This window comes from Pteropus vampyrus, unplaced genomic scaffold (genome assembly GCF_000151845.1).
Source record: "Pteropus vampyrus isolate Shadow unplaced genomic scaffold, Pvam_2.0 Scaffold340, whole genome shotgun sequence".
Classification (NCBI taxonomy): domain Eukaryota; kingdom Metazoa; phylum Chordata; class Mammalia; order Chiroptera; family Pteropodidae; genus Pteropus; species Pteropus vampyrus.
Genome location: NW_011889121.1, coordinates 1651204 through 1677609, shown reverse-complemented (window position 1 = coordinate 1677609; position 26406 = coordinate 1651204). Strand labels below are relative to the sequence as shown.

Here is a 26406-nt window from a genome sequence, read left to right as displayed (position 1 = left end):
CTTTTAATCCATCTACCTCCCTCCTCCTCCACTCCCTATCCTCTGGTAACCACTAGTTCATTGTCCATGTCCATGAGTCTTTGTTTGTTTGTCCTGTTCATTTGTTGCTTTTAGGTTTTCAACTTTTTCTGTCTGGCTTATTTTGCTTAGCATGATTATCTTGAGATCCATCCATGTTGTTGCAAATGGCAGTATTTCATCTCTTTTTATGGCTGAGTAATATTCCATTGTATATATGTACCACAGCTTCTTTATCCGATCATCTATTGTAGGACACTTCGGTTGCTTCCATGTTCTGGCCACCATGAATAATGCTGCTATGAACATCGGTGTGCAAATATCTTTTCGGATATATGTATTTTCAAGTCTTTGGGGTAAATACCTAGTCACTCTAGTTATTTTAACAGGAGGAAATTTTCATAAAGAATTGTGATTAGATATTAGAAAACTGGACAAGTAATACGAGAACAGAGGTAGCAACTGCAGAAAGTAGCTACCACTCTTAGCACTGAGAAAAGATTAGAATTGCCAAAATTTAGAAGTGTGGACTTTACTGAGCTAGAACTTAGACTTCCAAGGAGGGGGCACTGATTGATTGATGTTTGTGTCTATGAGATAGCAGAAGATGTCCAACAGAACTGAGTCCCAGAGCTCTGTCATCTAGTTGGTGCTGGTATTGCTATGGCAGGGGTGCAATGAAGGTGATTTTGTAAATGTTGGGAAAAACAAACAAAATGCAAGCTGGATTCAACAGCTGTTAACTAAAAATGAGCGCTGCTATAGGCATGAAGAAGCAAGTCTGGGGTATTGCTAATAGGAACCGTAAGTCCACAAGAAGCAAATACAAATAAGTCCTTTCTCCCTCCTCCAGTCCTGCAGTGTCCCTATCATGCTCAGTGTTGCCAGATCTTAACAGGGAGTCAGACAGCAAACTGGAAACATGGCTTGCCAGAGTCCTGAGCCTCAGCGTCACAAAACAGACTGTAAAAGAGTGAGTGAGTGTGAATCTGAGGGGAAAAAAAAAATCACTAAATAACTGGCACAAATAGTAATATTTCTCTAATAAGAAATTTGGAAAAGAAAGAAATTATTAAGATGTTATTAAATTAGTAATTTTAAAGTAATTAGTAGTAACTAAAATATTTTCACTGAATTCTAAGGATTAAAAAATGAACAAGCACCGTGTTTAAGGTAAAGCGATAAGAAAACATTTAGTATTTCCATTATGGTGTGATTATTTTCCTTATAGCTCCTTCACCTTTGCAAAATTAGTTACATTGCCCTCATGAAAAAGTATTTTTCACAGATATGAACTAGGACCTAACAAATAATAATTGCTACCTATTGTTGAATATTTGGACATTGTAGAACTAACTTTTGCAATATGTAACATTTCTGAGAGTGCTAAAGCCATCCTCTCTAGTGATGATAAAGGATATTTATCCAATTATTTTTACAAGTGTGTAAAACTAAAATTAATTTTAAACTATAATAAAGAATAAAAATCATTTATCTGAGCAAGAAAGAGCTATAGCCCGGGAGTCACAGTTTCAGGTAAAAATCTAAATTGCCTTCCACTGAGACAAAGAGGAGGCTGTCTTTTATAGTGAAAGTTCCTGCCCAAGTTCTCAATTAGATCTGTTTTATGTAAATGAAGTATCCAAATTGTACAATTCTTATTGGCCAGGGCAAGTCTCAGTCTATTGATTGAAAGAAGAAACTGGGGTTTCCCTGCTCTTGTTGACTCAGGGTGGAAACAAGCAGAGCAGAGTGCGGGAGCTGAGCTTTCAGTCTGAGGTACTTTCCTGCATACAGAGTACAAAAGGAGCCCTGTCAGCGAATGGCCACTAGACTCTTATTATTTATAAAATTTGGGCCCTTGGTTGACTTTGGGGGGTCTATCTCAGCTGACAAATTCCTCCTCGGGGTTCACATCAAATGAATCTTTCTTTTCCGGGTCCACAAGAGCAATAGTATAAATATTGAACATGAAATTGTTTTAAAGATAGTATTTTCCTAATAGTAAGTATATAACTTGTTCATAAATGGACTCAGAAATGGTGACTGTGTTCTCTATCTTAAAAAAAAGGCCTAGTTCAGAATACTCTAAGAAGTATTTGGAATGTTAACTTTAAAATATTCTAGAGCCAAGGTAAAATGAGTGAGCTAAAATTTCTTTTGCTTCGATTGTATTATTTAGAACTGGTTTCAAAGCAAAAGAGTTATAGTAAATGCTCAGAGTGTCTAATAGGCTCTTTTAACTCATACAGTTCAAAGTAGCATCTGCCATTCTTAGCTGTACTTATTCTAACATGCGTTGCCAATTTCCTTCATGATTTTAACTTTATACCAGTTTATATTCATAAGTAATTCACTCTAACATCTTTAGCATTTTTTTTGAAAAAAAAAATTCTTAAAATTATTAGATTTCAGAGTTGAAAGGACTCTTAGTGTATTTAACTCAACCAAATTTGACTGAGTTCTACCATGTATCTAGCTCTCTTGAGTTAGAAGATGACATTTGGATGGGAAAAATAGATGTGTAAAAAAATAAATAGTTGCAAAGCTATATAATAAGTACTGCATGGGTATGTACGATGTGCTACTGGAACAGAAAGAGGAAGACACAACCTTTGCTTGACCAGGGATGAGTTGGGGTTGGACTTGATATTGACTGGCCTTGAAAATAAAAGGATTTTGCATGCCAACATAGGTATGATGGGGCACTCACATCCAGCTCTCTCTAAACACTTATCAAACACCTACTGTATTCAGACACTCTGTTAGGTGCTAACAATACTAAGCTGAAAAGATATGTATTTGCCTTGTTGTAGCCTTCAGCCTATTGGCTGATAAGGCAAATGCTGGGTAGTGGGAAGTCATGAAACAGTTGTGGTCAGGAAACAACGAGGGGTTTGATATGACTATAGCATAGATTTTGAGGGTTTGGCAATTGGAAAACAACTGAAGAGGATACAGGAAACATAGACTGGATGTAGAATGTGGATGAATGATATTTCCCTCAATTGCGATAAATGTGTTTTAAAAAATAGTATGATATTTTAAAATTTATTTTGTGCATTTTTGGAAGAAACATTCGGTGGCTGTATGTGAAGTAGAATGTGGATAGGGAGAATAAAGGAGGCGAGGTCACCTAGGAGGCTAATGTCAGTTCAGATGAGATAAGATAATGCCTCAACAAAGGTAATGACTGTTGAGATACATTCAAGAGCATCTTGACATTCTTTCTGTCTTTCTGTAAATGTGGAAATGAATCCCCCTAGGAGTTAAATGACAAGATGACATGACTATTTGACAGAGGAAATAGAAATAGGAACTAAAGGTCTTGATTTCCAACTGAGCAGTCTTTTTGTGGTACCACATCTCTTGTCCAGCCGATTGAACTAGAAAAGATCATCCATATCAGGAATTAACCTACCAAAAATAAAGCAAAAATGAAAACACTGAACTTCATCAAATCATAATTTTCTTTCTAAATATGGAAACCATATCAATTTAGAGTAAATTAAAATATCTAGAGGCTCTTTAACTGTTGTTCATTCATTCAATCAATAAATATTTGTTGAATGAACCACTATCGATTGTTACTAACTAGTATCAATAAATAAGAATATTAATGGCAATCTTTACACAGGAATTTTACGTAAAAGAAAAATGATAATTATTTTGAGGAGCAGCAGAGGATGTGTAACTTTTTGGGAGGCTCAAAGGTAAATTGGTGAATTATGAACATAAACTGTAATGAGGGTCATGTGCCCATATGTAATGAGAGTCATGTGCCCATATGGTGACCATTCTTCCCCCAATGCTCTTTCTTTATCATCACAGGTCCCTCAGGTCCAAGATGAGTCTGCCACAGTTACTGGCATTAATGTATATTATTTCTACCTGAATAATGTATATTATTTCTCCCCTTCTGCTCTTATAATCTCTACCAAGGAAAAGGTAGCAGATTTAGTTATCCTTCTTGCTTCAAGAAGTATAGGGAGAATAGCTGTAAGCTATGCAGGCATTAAGAGACTTTATATTATGACTTTATGTCATAGATAACATGACATAAAGGATAGATTTCAGAATTTATATCAAATATAGATATTGCAGATTTATCCCGTGTCTGCCCCACCACTTTTCTCTCAACATTAGAGATGAAAAGTAGCTTTTGATATTCAATTATTTAAAAATCAATAAGTTTCTATCATCTGATTTAACCATTAGTATGATAATGCACAACTTTATTAGAGATTTCTTAAAGTAATGAACGGAGGTACTCATGTTTGTTTTGTGATCTAGCTCGAGGAAAACTATAATATGCTGTAATATTATTTTAGTAATTTATTGTCTAAATGGACTATAGTACTAACAAAAATCTCTATAGACCTACAGTTGTATACCCTAGCATTTTTTGGAGTTAGTTTCACTTAATCATTTTACCATGACATTATTAAGTATGTAATACAATAAATCTAATAATTATATCATATTATAAAAATAATTTCTTGATCATTTTTAGTGTGGCATTCCTAAATGTGCTATTGTGTCCAAATGCCTAATTAAATTGAACCTAAGGTTACTTTAATTATCTCACATTCATTAAATATCTGGTTTAAATTATGGGCAGGTAATAATAGTTTTTTAAAACATACTTCCACCAATCCTATAAAATAAACTTTACATTTATCACATGGGAAATTGTCATTTTGGAAGCTTTTACTCCTCTAGTCAAATGTTCTTTCTATATCAAATGGCCTCCATCTCTGATCATCATGGATGAAAGTAAGGCCAGAGAAGGAAGTAGGTGAGTTGAAGAGTAACTTTAAATCATGGACAATAGGAAGAATTATTGCTTATTTACTGGTTCACAAAGGTAGAGGGATTTGGTGGGTGATAATATCTCCCTGGAAGCATTTAGAAGTGTGCTATTATATCTCGTGGAGAGAGTGAGGTATATTAAATATCTTGCCATGTAAAGTACAGTTCTGCACAATAATGTCCCGTTCAAAATTCTAATGAAGTGACCCATGGAAAAATGCTGAGCCTACTTAGAGAGAAACCAGAAGAGATAGGACATAGAATTCAGATCTCCTTTGTCTCCAATATATATCCTTTTTTACTATCCTCAGGTAATATACAGAAGCTATTAACAAAGATGAAGAATAGTAAACTATTGTGAAGAATGAATTCAAAAAGGAGGTGAGGAGGAGAAAGTACAGTTGGGGGCAAAATAGTGGAAAGTGGATGACAGGTTCCTAGAAGAAATGAAATGTAAGTGTCAGAGTAGGGAGGGGAAGCTGGTTGCCTTATTAAACAACCATCTCCACTGACTGGTGACTTCTACGCCATTACTAGTGTCTTCAAATAGAAATTTGATGGCCTTACTACTAGAATTAGGGTGATGCCTCTGTTTCAGGTTGGATTTTCCAGAAGCCCATCTGAGGATGAGGATTTGTGTGCAAGTGATTTATTAAGGAAATGTTCCCAGAGATGACAGATAAGTGAGTGAGGGAAGTAGAATAAGAATAGAGAAGAAGTCTTGCAAGGGACAGTCGCAGGTACAGTCCCAACCTCAGGCTGATTCTACAGGAATATGGGCCTTCATTGTGCTTCAGGGTTTGTTCCAACATGAAACAGAGGAGTTGGGCTTTCATAGTCACATGTTAGTCGGTCATTGGCTTAAGACTACCAAGAAGCGACAGAAACACCGAGGCACTGCTAGTTCTCTGCTCTTTTGTGCAAAGAAGCTTCAAAAGCCTGAAGACACTCATCCAAAGAGATGCAGGTACAGCTTTTGTAAAAGCCAAGCCCAGAGAAGTCAGGGGATGGGCACAGAGAAATGTTAATGGACTTGATAGATCTTAGTGAACTTGAATGGAGCACCTACAGTCTTTTTACTATAACCTTCAAACTGCTAACTTTCACAAGATTACATTGCACCAAATAAAGCAAAGCCATTATTGAATAATTCATTTAAAAATATTTCTAATTGTACTACAGCTACAGTTAAAAGAAAAAAAAATTTTCTCACATAAACAGAGAACAGATTCAGAATAACAACGTTATTAAAGATGCTATTTGTTCAAATGTTAGTGTACTTCTTCATTTTATATTTTTATATGACAAAATAGTTTTCTAAAGAGGATATTTAATTGCATGTGCAGATGGGTTCTAAACGGTAACCACAGGGCTCTCAGGCAAGGGATCTTTTGAATTTTGAGTTCCTCTCAGTTAGACGTATTAATCCATTTGAATTTCCCAGAACAAGGATGTCGGAAGTGTGGTTGAGTTGAGTGTATTTCTCCTCTTGCATCTGGCTGCAAGAATCTCTTAAGACTGATTCTGTAGCGGAACAATTGCTGGAGAGAAAAGGGAGACCGTGTTTGCCAAATCACACCATTATCCACTGGCACTCCCTTGTATTTTTCTTAGTTGAAACTTTGTGGCATTTTTGTGTATCTTAATTATTTGTTTTTAATTGGCAGTGGCATTGATTGTAAATCATTTTGACAGCAACTACCGTTTACCTTAAAATTTAAATGTACCTGGAGGCTACTAAGAGATGCCTGTGTTCAATGAAAACATTAAGGTAATAGTCTAAATTGTTGAAATGTGCCCCACTTGGTACAAATTAGTTTCCTTCATGGTGCAGCTAAGTCAAAAAAATGAACATAGCTGAAAATTCATGAACTGCTCAACAGCTTCAAATTCAACAAATGTGTATTGAGCATTCACTATGTACACTATACAGTGATAGTTGGAATATGGGCTAAAAAATTTAAAATAATAACCAATTTCTGCCAGTTAGGAGTTCATAATATAATGGGGACACACACACACACACACACACACACACACACACACACACACACACACACACACTTTAATTCAAGGCAAGTCACCAAGACCAGCCAAGCTTCAAGGGAGAATTGCAAGCTGCCTCTTGATGGAAGAAGTGTTAGAGAATTCTGTGGCCATCTCTACTCCATCACAGCTTCTGTGAATAATTTCCTCCTCCCATCATAGTTCCTTCAGGTATTAAGAAATTAACAGAAGGAGAAATGTCAGTAAATCTAGCTGTGGGGCGCAGAAGGAAGGACCTGGCACAAATAAGCCGGGAGAGAAGGAAGAGTTGCAAGATCAGGAAGGAGAGTGATACAGCTTGGCAGGATACAATTGATGATACAGAGGACTGTACCATCATGCTGAGCATTTATTCCTCTACATTTTCTAAGTTCAAACTTAGAATCAAGCAAAAACATCAGAAAATAAGTTACTCCAGTTATCTTAGTTTAGCTCCCTGTAAAAATGAACTCTGCTGTCATGTTCTGCCCTAAGCTATGGGTGAAGGATGATTTAAGGAAGAGACATATAAAGAACTTATCTGCTCTTTTGTGAAATAGTGTCTGAAGATACTTTCTGATAAGTTTTCTTTGTTATTGATTTGAAAATTGGCTATGAAAGCTGTTATAAGTGAAGAATAGACTGAGGTCTAGCAACTTAAATTGTCATCTGCAGTTCAGCAGCATCAGATTTTCAGGCCCCACCCCAGACCTAGAATCAGATTCTTCACATTAACAGCATTCTCAGATGTTTTCTATGCAAACTAATGTTGAGAAACTCAGGTCTCAGGGACATTTGATTATTCAGATCATCACTATGGACTTAGGCTATGTTTCTCTGGATTTACTTGCCTTATAGCACTTCAAATATTTATTTTGATGTATATATAATATTATATTATAATATATGTTAAAATATTATACAAAATATGATATACTATAAAAACTGTAATAGATAATATAATTTATTATATTACTTTACTCCCCTTTGGCAAAGACCTCAATGATACATTTATTTCATAGGTAAGTCCAGTGAAAAGAAGTTTGATAATTTGTCTTATTGATAAATAATTATGCTTTCTACTAATAATATTTCCCAAGTCATGTTGAAAAGGTTAACTCTCTGTGATATTAATAGTACTATGTAGAAAAGAGTTTCATGGTCACATCTTTTGGAAATACTAATCATTGTTTTGGCTATACTAGTTAAAAAGCTATCTTTACACTAGAGAGTCTTAAAGAAAGCCTAGAATTTGCAGCGTGTCTTAGCCTGTTTGGGCTGCTATATGGGAATACCATTGACTGGCTGGCTTATAAACAACAGAAATTTATTTTCACGGTTATAGAGGCTGGAAATCCAAGATCAATGTGCAGGTGGATTCGGTGTCTAGTGAAGGCCCACTTACTGGTTCAAAGATGGCCTTCTTATTGCTGTGCCCTCACATGGTGGAAGAGGAAGGGATCTTTTGGGGGTCTCATAAGGGCAATAATCTCATTCCTAAGGAATCTCTCTTTATGACCTAGTCACCTCCCAGAGGCCTCATCTCCTAATACCAACATATTGGAGATTAACATATGAATCTTGGGGAGGCACAAACATTCAGTTCATAACACAGCATATTCCTAAATTATTGGAAGACCGAGCAAACTAATATACCACTTTATTTTACATAGCATTCATAAATTCAACAAATGGCTCTTTTCTTTGTAGGTAGTGTATTTCAATTGTTTGACAGAACTTCTGAGGCGATATTAAGAAGTCGAAGAAAAATTACAGGGAGCAGAGATATTCTACAAAACCCATATAAACATCCTTAATACAAAAGCCCATGAGTTCTCCATCATTGAAAAATGGGAAAATATGGAAAGGTGGGGAGAATCTGAAGTGATTTCTAAACCCTTTCTGTATGATGGATACCTGAAGCAATCTGGTGAATCCTGTGGACCTCTTCTTAGAATGCTATTTTTAAGTCATGTAATATGAAGTACATAAAGTTACAAAGAAAACCAATTATATTGAAAATAATTACCAAAATATTAAATAAATTCATGGTGTACAAATAGATTAATTATTTTTAATACATTAATTAATAAGATATAGAAAACAGTTTGATGGCCATAGTCATTTTCAAGTAGTGATGAGTATAAGCAATGTAATGAGACATTTGCAACAGGTGTCATGTGATATAAAAAGAAATCTGTGAATATAAATTGCAACAAAATCTCTAGTTGCTGATAGTGTTTAATTGCCTAAAATCATAAAGAAAGAAAATGGAAACTTTCCGTTAGGTATTACAGAAAATAAAGATAAGATGTACGTTTTTTTTCCTATCCAATTTAAGGGACTCCCTGATTTCATGAACCTCCTTACCTTGTCCCTATGGGCCTCAGGTTGAGAACTTCTCAGAGTTTAGTGCTAGGATGAAGTTTCTTTCTTTCTCTTTCTCTCTTTTTTTTTTTTTTTTTTTTTTTTAGGGGAGGCAACCCTTGGTTGACCTCACAGATTGCAAGGATCTTGTCAGTTTACAATCCCTTATTTCTTTTATTTTTTACACCTACAGCACTTGGTTCTTTCATTCTCTTTGATAACAACTATATAACAAGCTATAATTTCATTTCTCTATTTTTGGGAATCTCAAGGGTAAGTGTTTGCAAATGTGTAGTAACTATTGTTAGCTCATACAGTTTTATTATGTTTGCCTCTTTTCTCTTAGTCTTCTTTAGACACTAGAGACAGAGTACGAGAATGTGAGTGCTGAGAATGTCCTTAGAGAATAACCGGTTTAACTTATTTCATTTTCATATAAGGAATGAATGCTCAGACAGGTGTCTTGATGTACCCAAGGTTGCACAATCAGTTGAAGAGCAGAGCCTAGAATAGAGTTTCTCAAAATGTATTCCACTTTACACCTGCATCAGAATCACCTGGCAACATGCATTTTTTAGCAGGCTCATCCAGGCAGTTCTGATACATACTCAAGTCTGAGAAACAGGCCTGTGTTGAGAATGCTTATTTTCAGAAGTTGATTTTTTTTTTCCCACTAAAGCATATTGCCTGCTAAATATATAAATGAGGAGGGAAGAGAATGAATCAAAATCACAAAGAGGCTGGTAGTCAGTAATCTTAAGAGCCCACAGGTAGGGATCAGTTCTTAAAAGTGGGAGAGATACTCATTCCCATGAAATTAGAGGGAAGCCAGAAAGAGTATCTAATAGAATATCATGTGTCCTGAGGATCCAGAGGGCAGGGTTATATCTTCATTTCAGCAAGGATACAGGACTTGAAAAGGAAACTAAAATAATGGGAGACTCAATGAAATCAAGACTGATAATTGATAAGGCAAGTATAATGAACAGTAGAGGGCGAGAGGGAGATTCAACTGATGATGGGATTATAGCTACCATTAAGGTAAGAGTTTAAAAGAAATGGGTTGAAGCAGTGGAGTTTCGCTGTTGCCTCTCCTGCCCTCCACATCTTCTCTTGACAACCAGAGAGATCTTTATAAAATGCAAATTAGATCATATCCCTCCTCTGCTTAAAACTCATCAAAGCCTTTTCATTGCATTTAGAAAAACGTCTATACCATGGCTTACCACTTATTCCTCTTTGGCCACTAACTTCATTTAGCACCGCTCTCCCTGCTTGCCCTTGTGCGTGCTAGTTCCTCTATCTGTAATTCTATCCGCCCTCCCTTCGTCAAGGGACTGGCATTATGTCATCTTTCAGATATTACCTTGAATGTGACTTCCTCAGAAAGGATTTCTTATCTATGTAGCGTGGCCCTGTAATTCTCTTTCAGATAACTAGTTTTGTCTTAGCATTTGAAGTCTTATAATCTGTATTTTTACATTTATTTATTTACTTTTTTGTTGTTCATCTCCTTGGAGTGAGAGTAAGCTCCAGAAATGTAGAAACTAAATCATTATTTACCCAAACTTTGTATGATGTCAAGTTGTAGATAATAAATAATTGTTGAATTTTAAAATGAAGAAAAGAGGGTTCAAGAATAGTAGATGTGTTTAGGGGGATTAATTCACTATGATCCATGAGGAAGAAAATTCAAGATGAATGAGGAGATATGAACTGGACGTGTGTACAGATGAAAAGTGATAATCAAAGCCATTGCAACTTAGCAAGTCAAGGATCTGTGAGGTAAAGGCATTAATTATTATAACGGTCAACAGTATGTTGGTTATAATGGCATGTCAGCCTCTAATTTTCAAGTGATTTATGTCACATCCAATTATCATGGGTGACAGGTCCATAGTCATCCTCACTTGGGGTTGTCTGCTGATACAATAATTCATGCTGTCTGTTCTTGCCTGTTGGCCTCTATACCCTAATTACCACTAGAGATTGGGGGGCCTGTCAAGCCCTCAGGTATCATGGCTTTTTGAGTCCTTTTTGTACTAATTTAGGCATGCCTCAAGTGCCCAGAATCATCCTTTCAGTCTCATCTGCTTTGGCACCTGACTCATTCATTGCCGATTGTATTGCACTGGCCCTTTGGAGATGGAGGAAGGGATTGTCTCTGAGTGGCTTCAACTGCCTGGGCCATCTCCTAACAAACCAGGCACAGGTCTTCTCAGCTCAAGGATTATCCCCAACATATCTAAGGTTTCTGGGACTTCATCTCAGAGTGGGAGTGGGATAATGCAGTCTCTTCTCAGAAATTCATAATAATGCTATTTGTCTTATCATAATCCATTTTAATCCTGTCGTTTTCACCATTGTTAAACTTTATCTCTTTTAGGATGAGGCAAACTGCTTCTATATCATTATGTAGTTTTCTCAACTCTTATTTATGGAATAGATAATACGTCATTGGTACTCAATATACTAGGGATTTTGCAATGCACAGCTCTGATCTTTACCAGAGATTTTAGATGTTACTTAGATATACAATATTTAAGCTTTGGTGTCTTTTTCTTTGCATTTTCATGGTAACAAACTTACCCTTAGGGAAATACACATTCATAGATTCCAAAAATGGGGGAAAAGCACCAGCTGATATGTCAAAATATTAACCTTCCACATGATTTTAAATACAATGGATGTCTTAGTCTGTTCATGCTGGCATAACAAAACATTAGCAATTGGGTGGCTTATAAACATCAGAAATTTATTGCTCAGGTTTCTGGAGGTTGAAAGTCTAAGATCAGGGTGCCAGCATGATCAGGTTCTGTTGAAGGTCTTCTTCCAGGTTGCTGAGTGCCAATTTCTTGTTCTATCCTCATGTCATGTAAGGAGCCAGGGAACTCCGTGGGACCTCTTTTATAAGGGTTCTAATCCCATTCATAAGGGCTTCACCCTTATGACTTAAACACCTCCTAGATGCCCTACTCCTAATACCATTACCTTTGGACATTAGGATTTCAAAGTGTGAATTTTAGGAACATATAAACATTTGAATCATAGCAAAGGGGAAAAGGAGGCAAGGCTTTAACCTGTTATGATTGCAGGTAAATGAAAATGAAAACTAATTTCTAAGTAAGGAGAGCTTCTGATAAAGTAGTCAAGACTGAGGGCATAAAGGCAACTTTTCAAAATACTTCAGCATTTCAGAAGACACTGAGGAAAGAGTTAGGACATAGACTATGGCAAAAGCAAGAGGAAAAATGGACCAAGGTACAAAAGAATAAAAATATGGAGTAAAGATTGCAGATTGGGGGAAGGTGGTTGTATCCAGGGCTGGGATTGAAGTTTACAGCAAGGAAGCAAGGGAAGGACATTTTAATAATAATAGGATGTGGTGTGGAGAATCTTCAAAGCATAAAACAAGCAAGCAGGCAAACAAAAGAACCACCCCCCCCCCAAAAAAAGACCACTGGAGTCAGACTTCATTATTGATTAGATTACAGTTCTAGCTGGCAATTTTGTTCACTGTGGTACAGTGTACTGTTATGACAGTTTTATCTCGGGTGTGCATGTTAGCTGTTGACAAGCTGTGTCATTTATTACGGCCATTAGGTTTTGTAAAAGTGTTGATGTTATATTCTGCAACACTTTGTTTTTCATTCTGATTATTATTGACATGTGCTTCCTGTTGTATATCAGTTGAACAAGTATTTATCCTTGAAACTTTAGAACTGTTATTATTCATTTTTAACTAGTTCATGATGGATCATGCATTAAAATACAAGAAGTCTGTCGCACTTTATTGGCTGTTTCGCCCATATTAAGCCCAGATGGTTTTTAAAGATTAATTTGTGGTCAAATTGGTTTTAGTCACTAAAGAATACGTTGAGGACAGCGAAGTCCATTTTAATGATCATGTATAATTTTAAGTGTCTCTCAGGAGTTGTTAAGATTGGGTTATGAGAAAGTTTTTGGTAGTAATTAAAGTGTTATACAGGATGATGTTGTTTTGTGAATTAAAGCAGATAACAATATTTAGTATTCTGTGTTTTTTCTGCACATGCATGATTAATGATTCACTTCCTGTTGATCTATTTCCTCATGGATTGACCATACAATCATATTAAGGATAAAATAGGAAATAGGCAGAATTATCAAAGGTTCATGAACATAAATATCAAATAGACTTTTGATCAATTGGCTTCTAAATCCTTGTTCTCAAAACAATCAGAACATGCTAAGTATATTCTGAAAAGTCAGGATAATTCTCAGTGCTACATGATGACAAATACTCAGAGGGTTGACTATAACTTGTAAACTGCCAAAGTGACTAGATTTGAAGACCATCTTTTCCAGCCTCTTTGATTTAGACAAGAGCACATTTTAGCTTTTAGTCCTAATAGTACAAGTCTAAGATAAACATGACTGTGAGTCCTTAATGGGACCATAGCTGGGAGGATGCCAACTCGAGAGAATCTATTTTTAATAGAATAAGCATGCAGGCTTCACCAAGATGTCTTTTTTTTTTTTTTTCCCAAAATAAAATTTGAAAGATTTTGTTTAATGATTCAGGGAAATGTTTATTATGGGAGATGCAATAAAATCAACAAACACAAAATGGGAAAGTGGAGTAGAGATAAAGGTATAGCCTACAGAGTCATAGAGGATGGATTTGAATCTGAGTTTAAATACTTTGGAGAATTTACTTAAGACTCTGTGTCTTAATGTCTTCATCTTTTAAAAGGTAGAAACAATGTCTTCCTCCTCAATTCTTTCTAATATCAAATAGAATAAGTTTGACACTGTTCATAACATTCTTAGAACATCTCAGTGTAATTAAGAAACACAAAAAATGGCACTTAGGTTGATGAAAGAGGAGAATAGGGCCTCAGGGAAGGGGATGAAAAGAGGAAGAGGAAGACTAGAAACATAGAAATATAAAACAGTTCAAGTTTATAAAAAATATGCTTACATATGAATAGGAAAACTTCTGCAAAATATGTGCTTAATACGAATAGAAAAAAATCTGCAAAAAATCAACGTGTTGACAGTTGTTGAGTGGTAAGATTATATCTTTTTTTCCTTTGTATTTTTCTGTTTATAATTTTTTTTTCAAAAAGTAGATTTACTGGTTTTAAAATCAAAAGATACCATTTTTAAAACCAAGCAATTAAAATTTTTTAAAATTTTAAATTTAATTTTAAGTTTATGTTTAAAGCTCCATTTCAGATCTTACACTCTAATTTCAATAAAAGGTTGTCAGTGCAGTAATATTTAAAATCAAGAAGCCAAAATATAGATCATTCAATGACGTGAGTGAGCACCAACCTTTTAAAAAAGTTGGCATTTGGTATTTCTTAAAAAAGAAATCTGGTAATTATTATATTTTTAAACCAAAATAATTTCAGTTTTTTTTTGTTTTTTGTTTTTTTGCTTGCTAATTATTTTGGGGAAGTTCCTATTTTTATGAAATAAAATACTTTGCACAACAATGGTTTATAATTACCAAATGTTTGGTGTTGATAAGATGAATTTTCGAATTAGGGACCTTTTACGGTTAAGTCATGTTATAGTAGAAAAGTCCTGGTTAAAACTTCAAAGAGTTACTAAAGTAATTTTTCCTACTTTTTTGAAATAAACAGGCCCCTATTAAAATTTTCTAATTAACTTACAACTTAAAATAGTTCCCATGATCTTTGTGAGGAAAAAATGTCAAGCCTAACTATTTCCCTTTGCTTACTATTCAGCTTAATTTATTTAAAAATGTATTATTCTAGAACGCTAACCAAAAATGACAGTTTAATTCACAGAGAATTCATTTTGATTCACTATTTTTGTTTTGAAAATATCTGAATGATAAACCACTGGAAATTAGAGCTTATAATGGAGAAGATTAGATAAACAGGAATTTTTATCTAAGGGGACAGTGACAACAGAGTAAAAAATCTAGCAAGTAGGACAACAAAAAGTCTACCTTTTATTTTTTTAACTTCTCATAAAATTCAAATCAACTTCAAATAAACACGTTGAGCAGAAAATACAATCTTTGTTGTAGTTATTATATGTAAATACCACAGAAGAGTTAGCAAATCACATTTTATTAAAGGTAGCTTTAAAAATCTTATAAGGTTAACACTATAATTTTTTATTGTTCCATGGAGCTGAAAATTAAAAGCACTTGAAATTTTTAATTATTATTAATCTTTTGCAAGATGGAATGGAGTATATTGACTACTTTTTTCCAGATAATTCATTGAGTCAAATATCTAGCAACAGAGACTTTTCACCCATATTCAATTTCAGCAATAAAATGATGTTTTCTAACTTGAAGCTCTTTCTCACAAAAATTCCAAAAGCTCTTTTAAAAATATTTTATAAATAATTTATCCATCTTTATAATACAATTTAATTTTTTAGACATCTTCCTCCTTTGTAGAAACTAACATTCACATATGGACATGTATCAGTTAGCTATTGCTGTGTAACAAGATACCTTGAAACTCATTCAGTTAAAACAACAACCATTTATTATCTTTCAAATCTTCAGATTAGCCAGGCAGTTCTCCACCTCCTTGCTGGAATTATTCATGCGGCTCTAGTTAACTATGGGTGGACTAGGTTACTTTGCTGATTTGGGATGAGCTCTCCCACATGTCCAGTTATTAGCCAGTCTGGGATGACCACATCTGGGACTACTGGGACAACTTGGCTTTGCTTCATATGTACCATCTTCCAGCTATCTGGCTCAAACATGCTCTTTTGGTGCAGGTGGAGGTATGAACAAGAGAGCAAAAGTGTTTAAGCCCTGTAAGGCCCACATCTGGAAGTGGAACACCTTCATTTCCACTGCATTCCATTGGCCAAAGCAAGGCAATGGCCAACCCAGATTCCAGAGGCAAGGGAATATACACCACCTCTTCATGAGAGGAAGAGCAAAGTCCCATTGCAAAGAGCATGACTTTGGGAAAGAATGCAATATTTGGTCCAGTTTTGTGGTTAACCTACTATATGTAGTGACCTCTGCCTCCACAAAAACAGGTTCAGATGGAATGGCAGATAACTACTTAGGATTTTAAGAAGCTTGTACTTACAATTTAGGGTAGTTGCTCCTAAATTTCCACACAAGAATGATTTTCTCAAATTTTTAAGACTTGAAGATTAGCCTCTAAACAAAGCCAATATTAGTCATTCCTAAACAATAGTAACTACCTTAAAACATCTGTCTAAATATTAATGTGAAAATGTGATAAAAACTTCAGAATTAGATGCCATGCTCAGAAGAATGAAAACAAAAGACCATTAGACATTTGCTCAAGCTTTTTTGGGTGGAAAACCAAGTCCTCTCTGTTGTGGTCTCTCACACTTAAGTCTTATCATCTCCCATCTTTCTATGTACCCTGTACTCCAAGCACTAATTTATCAGTTTCTTGACTTTTTATGCAATTTAATTTATCTAATCTTTAGCATCTGAAGTGTCCCTCTACTTGGCATTATCTTTCTCTTTCCACATCTAGCTGTTGATTTCTTATTCAACCTTGTAAATTCAGTTCAAGGTTTTCTGCTATTCTGGTATTCAAGGTATTCTGTTATTCTCGAGCAAAGATGACATCTCTTTTATTTGTGCTGGCACCATACTTACACCACCACTATTGACAGCATTATAACATAGTGCTATAATTATATTGGCTTAAATGCATACCTCCTTCCTAGACTGTGACTAAAGCTGTGAAAACAATGGCAATTTCTTTTAAACTTTTATCTTCCCAATTATTCTCAGTGCCTGGCATAATATAAAGCATTTGAATAATCTATTAAATTTAGTTGAATAGTTTACCGCCTCCTTTGACATATGAGAAAAACAACTAAATTATTAAATAATTTATCTAAGTTCGCACAGTTGCAAAAAGTTAGAACTGCAATTAAATAAAGGCCTATTTGGCTCTAGATTCTATATTCTTTAATGTGAATCTCACATGAAAGACTTTCCAAAAAGTAACTGGCATATTTGAGTGGGTCTCTCAAGACATTACTGCACTAAATACACGAGGAAAACCTTTCCTTCTATTTACTATTATCTCATTTAATCTTCTTCAACTTTAAGGATTATATGTGTTATATTTTGATTTATAGCCTTCTAGGTTTTTGATGTGAAGGACTGCTTGTACATTTTAATTAAATTAACATTCAAAAGCCAGATTTTCCATATACTTTAGAGTGAATTCTGCATTTAAAAATGTGTTTTGGACTCTAGAACAGTACTTATTAGAGGAATTCACTGCCTGGCATACTGGACTCTTAAAGGAGTTAATAGTGCCTCCAAAAGGAATGATATGCCAATAGAAATTTAAGACATTGGTGAATTTTCCTAATGTATGTATGTAGAATTATCAATTACTAATTCAACTTAAAATTAGAAGCAATTTTGTTTGTAGGCTATATAACTGCATTTGATCTTCAGAAACCTCAGGGTGGGGGAAGAATAAATTATCCTTATTTCATTGAAAGAGATTATGAAAATACAGAAGCAAAACTTATCTAACTCTGATCCTGAAAGGCATTATGGTCAAAGAAGCCTAGCTCAAACAGTAGTTACAAAGTAGAGAATGGTTAAGGAATCTGAAAATAGATTGCCTAAGTCTGGATTCATATCCACTACTTACGTGCTGTTTGACATTTAGTCAATTTACTTGCGTTCCCCTCTGTGCCTCAGTTTTATCATATGTAAAATGGGGATGATTTTATTTGATTATTGTGAGAATTAAAATAATCCGTGTACAGTGCACAGAATTTGTGGCTGACATAAACTAAACAATGCCAATTGCTCAAGTCTCTAAAATCTATGAGGTTGGATTGTGAAATTGCCAATATTTGACCATATTTGACTACAGAATCAAAATTTTCATGTGGTTCAAATATTATAAGGAAATAGAGGTATAGTGGGGACAGAAGCTCTTATTCACATATTCTGTCCTATGTGACTTTTTTCTTTTCTGTGTGTCTTCTGTTCCCTTGATTTGGCAGACCCTCCTCAAGGGCATTAAAGAAGAAAAAATGAATAGTCCAAGGCTGACGTCCTACTGGGTAGGGGTAGGAAATGATTAGGAAGATGTTGTGTCTTGTTACAAAACTGTCCACACACAATTACACTGCAGTGTAGTTGAGAAATTATCAGAATGTTAATTTTATAAGTAAAATTTACATTTATTAATTAAAGGCATCTTCAGATGTCCTTTGGCCATAAGGTCTCCTCCTACTAGACCCGAACAAACTTGAATAATCCTTTCTCCCTCTACATTTTGCCTGGAGCAAAGTGCTAATAGTTGACATTTCTCTAGTATTTTTTTTCTTTTTGAAGAATCTTTTTTAGATGCTTTGAAACAAAATGTTTTGTCCTGCGAACCTTATACTGTGCTTATTCTGTCCCAAAAGGCACTATCAGAATAGAATATATTCAACCTTCATTTCCATCACTGGCTATCTCAACTTTAAATCCTACACCTATGTGATTCAATAAAAATATTGAATTTAACTTTCAGAATTTTAAATGTATAGGGGATAATTAAAGGTTGTATAAGAGAATTAGTTACAATTATGGTTTGAGTTTCCACATATTTTAAAATAACTTTGTGAATTATATTAAGGTTATATCTGGAAATACAAGGTAAAAAATTACCATAATTGTATTAATTTTTTATTTCAGAATACCTGGCAATAGAATTCGTACTGACCTATCTTATTTACAGATGAGAAATCTCTGGCCTAGGTTAAGAATTTAGTTTTATTACAAAGCGTGTTAAAGATAGACCGGATCAGACAAGAAACCATGCTGACTTTTGGTTAAGTACACTTTACTTTTGGGTTTATAATAGCCCATTTACAGATAATGATTTGATTTCCATTAACTATTGTGGCTCCTGTTGAAATTTCTAATGTGCAATCTGGTCGAATCTTTTCTTCTGTACTTAATAGTGTAACATACACATTGGGTCTTAGTGATTATGTTTTATAGAGTCATTGCCAAATAACATTTTATATCTGGTGAGGTTGTAAAACTATTACATTATCTAACTTAGCTCTTGAACACTTTAGCTCCAAGGAATAACTTGGAGTTTTCTTGATTATCTTTGTAGCCCAGATTTTATTGTTGTTCCTGGTATATAAAAGTCTCTAAAAGTATTTGATGCTAAAGAATAATGAATAATATATGTTAATTTTCATATGTTAAAGCCCATGAAACATTCTAGTACTTCGATACCCTCTTATAAAAGAGAAAGTGTCCCAGAGATCCATTTGGCTTTTTGAAATGACATTGCCAGAGATAGAAATAACATAGGAGGCTTAGGAAGGAACACTTGGGCTTTCATTTATTTCCTGACATAGACATCCCTGACATTGATCCCTTAGATCATAAGCTGTTTATTTCCCTGTCTGGAGTGTTGAATGATTTTGGTTTATCCCTCTGGGTCTACTCTCTGCCTTACTCTTCCCTGGCAGGCTGACCTCTGCAGACTATATCAGCAGACTCCTTGGCCCTCTGAATTCTAGCTGGATTTGGCTAATGGGAGCATTTACAGGAGATCTGAGGGAGAGAGGGAAGAAGGACCAGGGCATTTATTCACTACATTCATCATGCAAACATCAAAGCTCCTATCCATTGACCCTCTCAGCTCTTCTTTTATTTGGGAATAAAAGAGAATTAGTTACAATTATGGTTACAATTTGGGGACCAGTAACCACTTTCCTTCTCTTCATTCCTATGAGTCTAGGAGTGATAACAGCACTCCTCTATTACCAGTTCTAGTGGTTTATTTATACCCTGCCCTCATCTTTGTACATTAGCCTTATGAAACTCTCCTCAAGTTGCTCAAGTCCTGGTAGAACCTTGAGACCCTCAAAGGAGAATTCTACTCTCCAACTCCAGATGATGACATTTAACAGATAGGAGAAAGGAGAGAATATAATTAGGGTTTATGGAGTATTTTCTGTGCCAGGCAACATGTTGGACACCTAATATTTATCAACCCATTTAATCCCTATACTAATACTTTGCTGTTGACCCTTTCTGTTATTTTGAGGTGAAAGTTACAAAGAGAACTGTGGAAAATATGGATTATTTGGGTTAAAAAATTTGGAATAAATATGATAGCTAACATTTATTAAGTGCATCTTAGAACAAAGCACTGTTCTAAGTGTACTTCAATCTTCACAGCATCACCACAAGTTAGATAATAGCTCAGCTTTGTTTTATAAATGAAAAAGTAAGGCACAGAGAGGTTAAGTTACTTGCTCAATATCACACAGCTGAAGTATGGCAGAGCTGGGATTTGAATCAAGACACTTTAGGTACAGAAAATATTCTTATTCACTGTATTACACCACTTCCTTGGGCTTTGTAAAACATATTTCATCAATGCAACTTTTTTTTCTTTCCAAATTCTCTCTGCCTAAATCTGATGTCTTTCAATCATCAATTTCCTAAAATGAAATACTAAACAAGCATTATTCTTCTATTTTTAAGAGACTCGGTTCAAGGCAAAACTGATCATAATACTAAAAGTCAATATAGTGGTCATTCTTGAAGGAGCCTAGTACACAGAAGAGAGTATGAGGAAGCTTCCAGGAGGCTGATCATATTCTGTTTCTCTATCCGATACTGATAATGTTCAATTGTTGTGAAGATTCATTCAGCTAACCCTTAAGATATGTGTACTTTCCCGTATGTATATTATATGTTAATGCAGTTTTCTTGTAAAATACTTTTTATAACCCATACTTAAAAAAAAACAACCATCTATGAAAACTGCTAATTTATATTAGAGTGGGTTGCGTTATTTTCCTGAGAGCTGGTCACGAGCATTCACCAATATGTGTTGAATCAATTTTGACCTCCTTTTTAGTGTTTCCAGGGCTTTGGTTTTTCTAGTTTCTAAAGATTTGTGATCACAGAGAAGTATCTTGACTTTCCGAGCAACAGAAATGTCCAGAGCCTGACCTTTCTGTAACCTGAAGGCCATGCTAAAGTATTCCTGTGCTCATTACCTTCTATTGGAACACTGTATTGATCTCTCTATATTTTCAGGTTAAAAAATTGACATAACTCTGAAGAGTCAGAAGCTATTGAATATTTTCACAAATGCATTTCTGTCCCTTTCTCAATTTTTTTTCACTTTCATTTTTTTCACGTTTTTTATGCCACTTACCAATAACCTGTCTGAGTTTCTTTTTGAACATGGTCTATATAAAGATACAAAGAAATTCTATATTCTTTTATATCATACTGACAATGATATGGAAGGATTGTTATCTCATTTTGTGGTCCTTTTATCTTGTCATTTGGGTTAGCAAGGAAGAAGACAATATGTAAGTGAATACAGGAAACTGCTGAGTAATATCGAAAGTTTGCTTTTAAAGAAAATATTAGTGATGAAAGGGATTGAAGACAAAGAGCCACAGGGTTATAGGGCCCAAAGAGGGTTTAATGTTTTGTGTGTTTTACAAAATAATTTTCATACACTTGGAGAAAAAGCCATTAAGAGTGGGAATTTTAAAGAAATATTACTGTTTTCATGACATAAAATGTCACTTGCAGCAAAAGGACATGGTAGATGTAGAAGATGAAAAGAGAGGAAAACAAAAGAAGATTTAATTAAAAATGACCAAAAGAACAAGAAAAAAGAAAAAGCACTTGAAGCTTCTGAGTGTTTCCTGAGTGCCATCCACATTTATCAGTATTAGTAATTGAATATGGAGTGACATCTCTCCTCTTTGACCTTCACTCTTACAGAGGTCCCAAACTACGAGAAAACAACACATTGTATGTGAGGTCTATACTTTCTAGTAGATTTAATAATGTACCATAATTGTATTTACATCTAGATTTTAGCCAAAGAAAGAGAATGCAAGGAATAAAAGAGGAATAAAACATAAAAATCACCTTATATTCATTGAATCCCCACTATTTGCCAAGTCTGTAAACACACCTACACTGTCTCATTTAAACCTCAGAGGAGTGCTCTGAAGTGGTATTATTCCAATCCCTATATTACTAGAAAGTAAATTGTGTCTCTGAAAGGGTAAGTCACTTGCTTGAGATAGCACGGCTAGTGAACAGGAGACTTGAGTTTACAGATCAGCTATTTCTGCCTCTGAAACATGTGCTCTTTTTGCTATGTCATATCTATAATGCTGTGGAATGAGGAGTTGAATCTAGGAAAGACATGAAAACCATCCAAGAGAAATGAGATGTTTGCTTTTCCTGGGATATTCATACTATCGGGGAAATAAGATAAGCACCTGAAGTTCCATGAAGTTACAGGCTAACAATTGGACATTTCAGTAAGCATCACTTTAATTTTAGTTAGACCACAGGAGGGGGAAATTTTACTCAAAAGTGCTTGAAATTACTTTTAAGTTAAAACAGACATACATTAAGAGAAGAAGGCAAAATCTCCATGAATTTTTAACATGTGAATACATTTTCATAGAGATTTTGAACTTTTAGTCACTGTGTAATTTATACTGGCAGACTCCAAGATAAATTCTTTCAGTCTCATCTGCTGGAAGGAACATTCTGAGAGGCACTCTGTTAGAGAATATGGCGAATATAAAAAATAGAAATTGGATTTTAGTTGTGATACTTGAACATAGCATCGATTCTGTGAGCTTTGAAAGTTATATATGATACCAGGAACTACTTTTTTCTGTCACCTCACTGCTTTTTAGGTTCCTCAACCAAATGTGCCTGGAGGCCTCCGACTAGCTACAATCCTTCACTCCCTCTCCATTTTGTCCGATTCTAGTTTAAAAGGGAGAGTTATAAAATACCCTGGTCTGTGTATATAAGTGTGGATCAAAGCAAGATCCTGTTTGCCTTATTGACGTTTTCTAGACTCCTTACTCAAAAGCATAAGCTTTCTAGTTTTCTTGTCTTGGATGCTAGATGGTCCATATTGCCTTTGGGTCATGCTTTATTTTATACCACAAGATTTACCTCTTTCCCTGTCCCTGCTCTTCTTGAATTAACATTTTCCCATCCACATCCTTCCTGGTTTGACTATCATCTATCTATCTAATCTATCTCTCTACTTATCTACCTACCTACCTACCTACCTATTATCTATCGATCTATCATCTATCTATCAATTTATCTATGTATCTATCATCTATCTATCTATCTATCTATCTATCTATCTATCTATCTATCTATCTATATCTATCTATGTATCTATCATCTATCTATCTATCATCTATCATCATCTACCTATCTAGACATATTTTAATGAGCACATATCTCTGTCAGCTACCTATATTTTATTTTCTTCAAAACTTCATTTCAGTGTGCAATGTTCTTTTTATTGATAAGTTTAGAAGCCACACACTTCTCAAAAGCATCTTGAAAAAGTAAAACACAAACAAACAAACAAACAAACAAAAACAGCATTTTCAAGGCATTGTAGACTTTCAACCAATTTGAAAATAAAATCTTAATATTACTCCCCAAATGCCAGGTTATATATGACGTTCTTGACAGAATTATTATAAACAATACCTTCTTTTTCTTTTTCTTTACTTGTTCAAAGCTTTCGTTAAACTTTCATGAAAATGGCACTGTTGTTTTAAGATTTACTTGTATATTACGTGTACTAAAGATGCTTTGAAAGAATTCCAGTGCATTAGTGTTTCTGTTTTCTTTTTGCCGAGGAGTTTTGAGCAGAACTATTTGAGTAGAATTCCAAAATGATAACTTGTAGTTATCTTTGTTAAAACACATATGTGGTTCAGTTTCCAAAGCTGGGCACAGAATGGCTGGTGGACTTTTTGCCGGGGTCAGTGTTCTCATTAAGTGAAACAGCTAGTCATTGACTGGGCAGTAGGGAGAGCCTGACTCCTATGTCTTCAATCTTGGAAGCTTCAGAGATGTCTTTTGTGGAAAAAGGGATCTTCTTGATTTTACTGACCTGTATGAGATTCAGTGTTTGTATGTGATCGAAGGAGCAGATGAGAAGAGTCCAATCACTGGAAGGCTAATGTTAAACCCATCACCTGATATTCTGGGGAAAGTATTTAATGATCCCAAGACTATCGGAGTTCCCATAGTTAGGTGCTCCGGGATCCCTTTTACTGCTTCTGTGTAATATTATCTTTTATGAATATTTGTTTTTCCTGCTGGACCTGAACTTCCACAAGAGCCGGGATCATGTCCATCTGATAGTGTGTACTCCAGCACCTAGCTCAGGTTTATTGATGCTCAATAAATATCTGTCACTGATAAATTACAGCTTTCTAGATAACATGGGTGATGAAAGAGTTGTACATGATTTTATATGAAGGGACCAGGAAAAGAAAATATTTCAGGGCATGGCAGAAGAAATAAAATATTTAAAAGATAATCGGAGGGAGAAAAAGGCTAAGGAAGCAGCAAGATAAAACAGAAAGAACAAGGGCCCCAGGAGTTAGATCAGCACCAGCCTCACAGAAATGTCACAACAATGATTATAAGATCCACTCATTTAGTAGAATGTTTCTCTTGAGTAGTTACTCCAAAAATGTTACCTGTTATTAGTGGTTATTATTTTTTCTCACTATAATTCCTAAGTAAGGAACTGAAGAGAAAAGATGAAAAGCTTTCACTGTCCAATTTCAATTCAATGTAAATTGATCTTTTTAAAATTGGAGCCATCCAATATGAGAATGGGTCATTCTGAGGCAGCATGCAAAATATATATGCAGAGAAAACTTGTTTTATGGATGAAGGATGGTGAACCCTCGAAGATTATGTATTATATTTCCAAGTACACAAAATGGTTAAATTTTATACACCTACCCAAGGCAAATTATGTGCATTCTTTGTTTGTGTATTTACTTCTCCTCTCCCACTAACTCCCGGATATTTTAAATATTTTTCTCTCCTCATAGAATGAGCATCGAAAAAATCAAGTTAATTCGATCAATTAAGCTACAGATCTCCAACTCTTGTTATAAAAAATTTCTTTTAATAGATTTGATGTAGTGATCACATATTTTTGTTTTGTTTTGTTTTGTTTTGTTTACTTGAGGATTCTCTTTTCATCCTTTACCCTTGGCAGATTAAGAATTAGATACATTAAATATTCTTAAACATAGCTTTAAATTTTCAAAGGCATATGGAAATAGATCACTGGAAGTGTGCTTTGTTTAAATTAACTGGGCATATTTCATATTTCAGTTTGGGAAGCAGCATATAGAAAACCTCTTCAGTGACCTGCAGGATGGGAGACGCCTCCTAGATCTTCTTGAAGGCCTGACAGGGCAAAAACTGGTATGTGACTTACTTATAAGAAAGTTCACATTAACCTTAGAATAATTTCAGACCCGAAACAAACTCAGCATAGTTGTATGAGATCTTAGTAAAATTCACTAACTTATCAATTACTGATTTAACTAGTAATACAGGACCTAGTCCTGAATAAAACAATCTCACAGTATTATTTTCATTTTGGCATAGTCTGTCATGTGCACAACAAGAAGGTAATTTTTTTAGTATATAATTGGTCAATTAATAGACATTCACTTTCGATATTTGGTATCTTTGTTATCGAATGTATTTTTATAAGGATTTTTATGCATAATGACCTTTTAAGTTTAAATTATTTTTTATTGTGATAAGAACATTTAATATGAGATATGGAAAATAGGGAGTTGCTGTTCATATAAAGTTTCAGTTATGCAAGATGAATAAGTTCCGGAGAATGGTTATAAAACCTCATGACTAGTTAGCTTTACTGTATTATGTACTTAAAAATTTATTAAGAAGGGTAGATTTCATTTTAGGAGTGAATGCAGCAGGCATCATAACAGTAGAATTTCTAAAACTTCACAACTGAGCGAATGAGTTAATCCATATATTGTAAGGAACTATGCAAATGTTAGTTTAAAAATTAAAGGACAAGATATGACTTGGGATTGAGAATGAGGTTTAGAGAACCAAAGATGATCGAGGTTTGAGCTTCAGTGAGTAAGAGAATTAAGGTAATATTCACAGAAATAGTTTTATTTAACCCTATTTGGCATTATATAATCCTGCTAGGCTCAAATCTCTTTTAAACTTTGCTAAGAAGACTAGAAATTAACTCACTTTTCTCTTTCACTAGTGAATGCCCTTAGTAGGCACTCTGATGTTTCTCTCAGAGGTCACTTAGTAACCCTCAATTGGGC

General features: G+C 34.8%; 1 protein-coding gene across 2 annotated transcripts in view; it reads left to right on the top strand.

Moving 5' to 3' along the window:
• The window catches only part of DMD (dystrophin), a 2089898-nt gene that overhangs the window by 440221 nt on the left and 1623271 nt on the right, over positions 1-26406 (top strand). For both annotated transcript variants that reach the window (XM_011378471.2, XM_011378473.2), the window contains exon 3: positions 25418-25510. In XM_011378471.2, coding sequence (XP_011376773.1) covers positions 25418-25510 — 93 coding nt within the window. The remainder of the gene's footprint in view (positions 1-25417; positions 25511-26406) is intronic.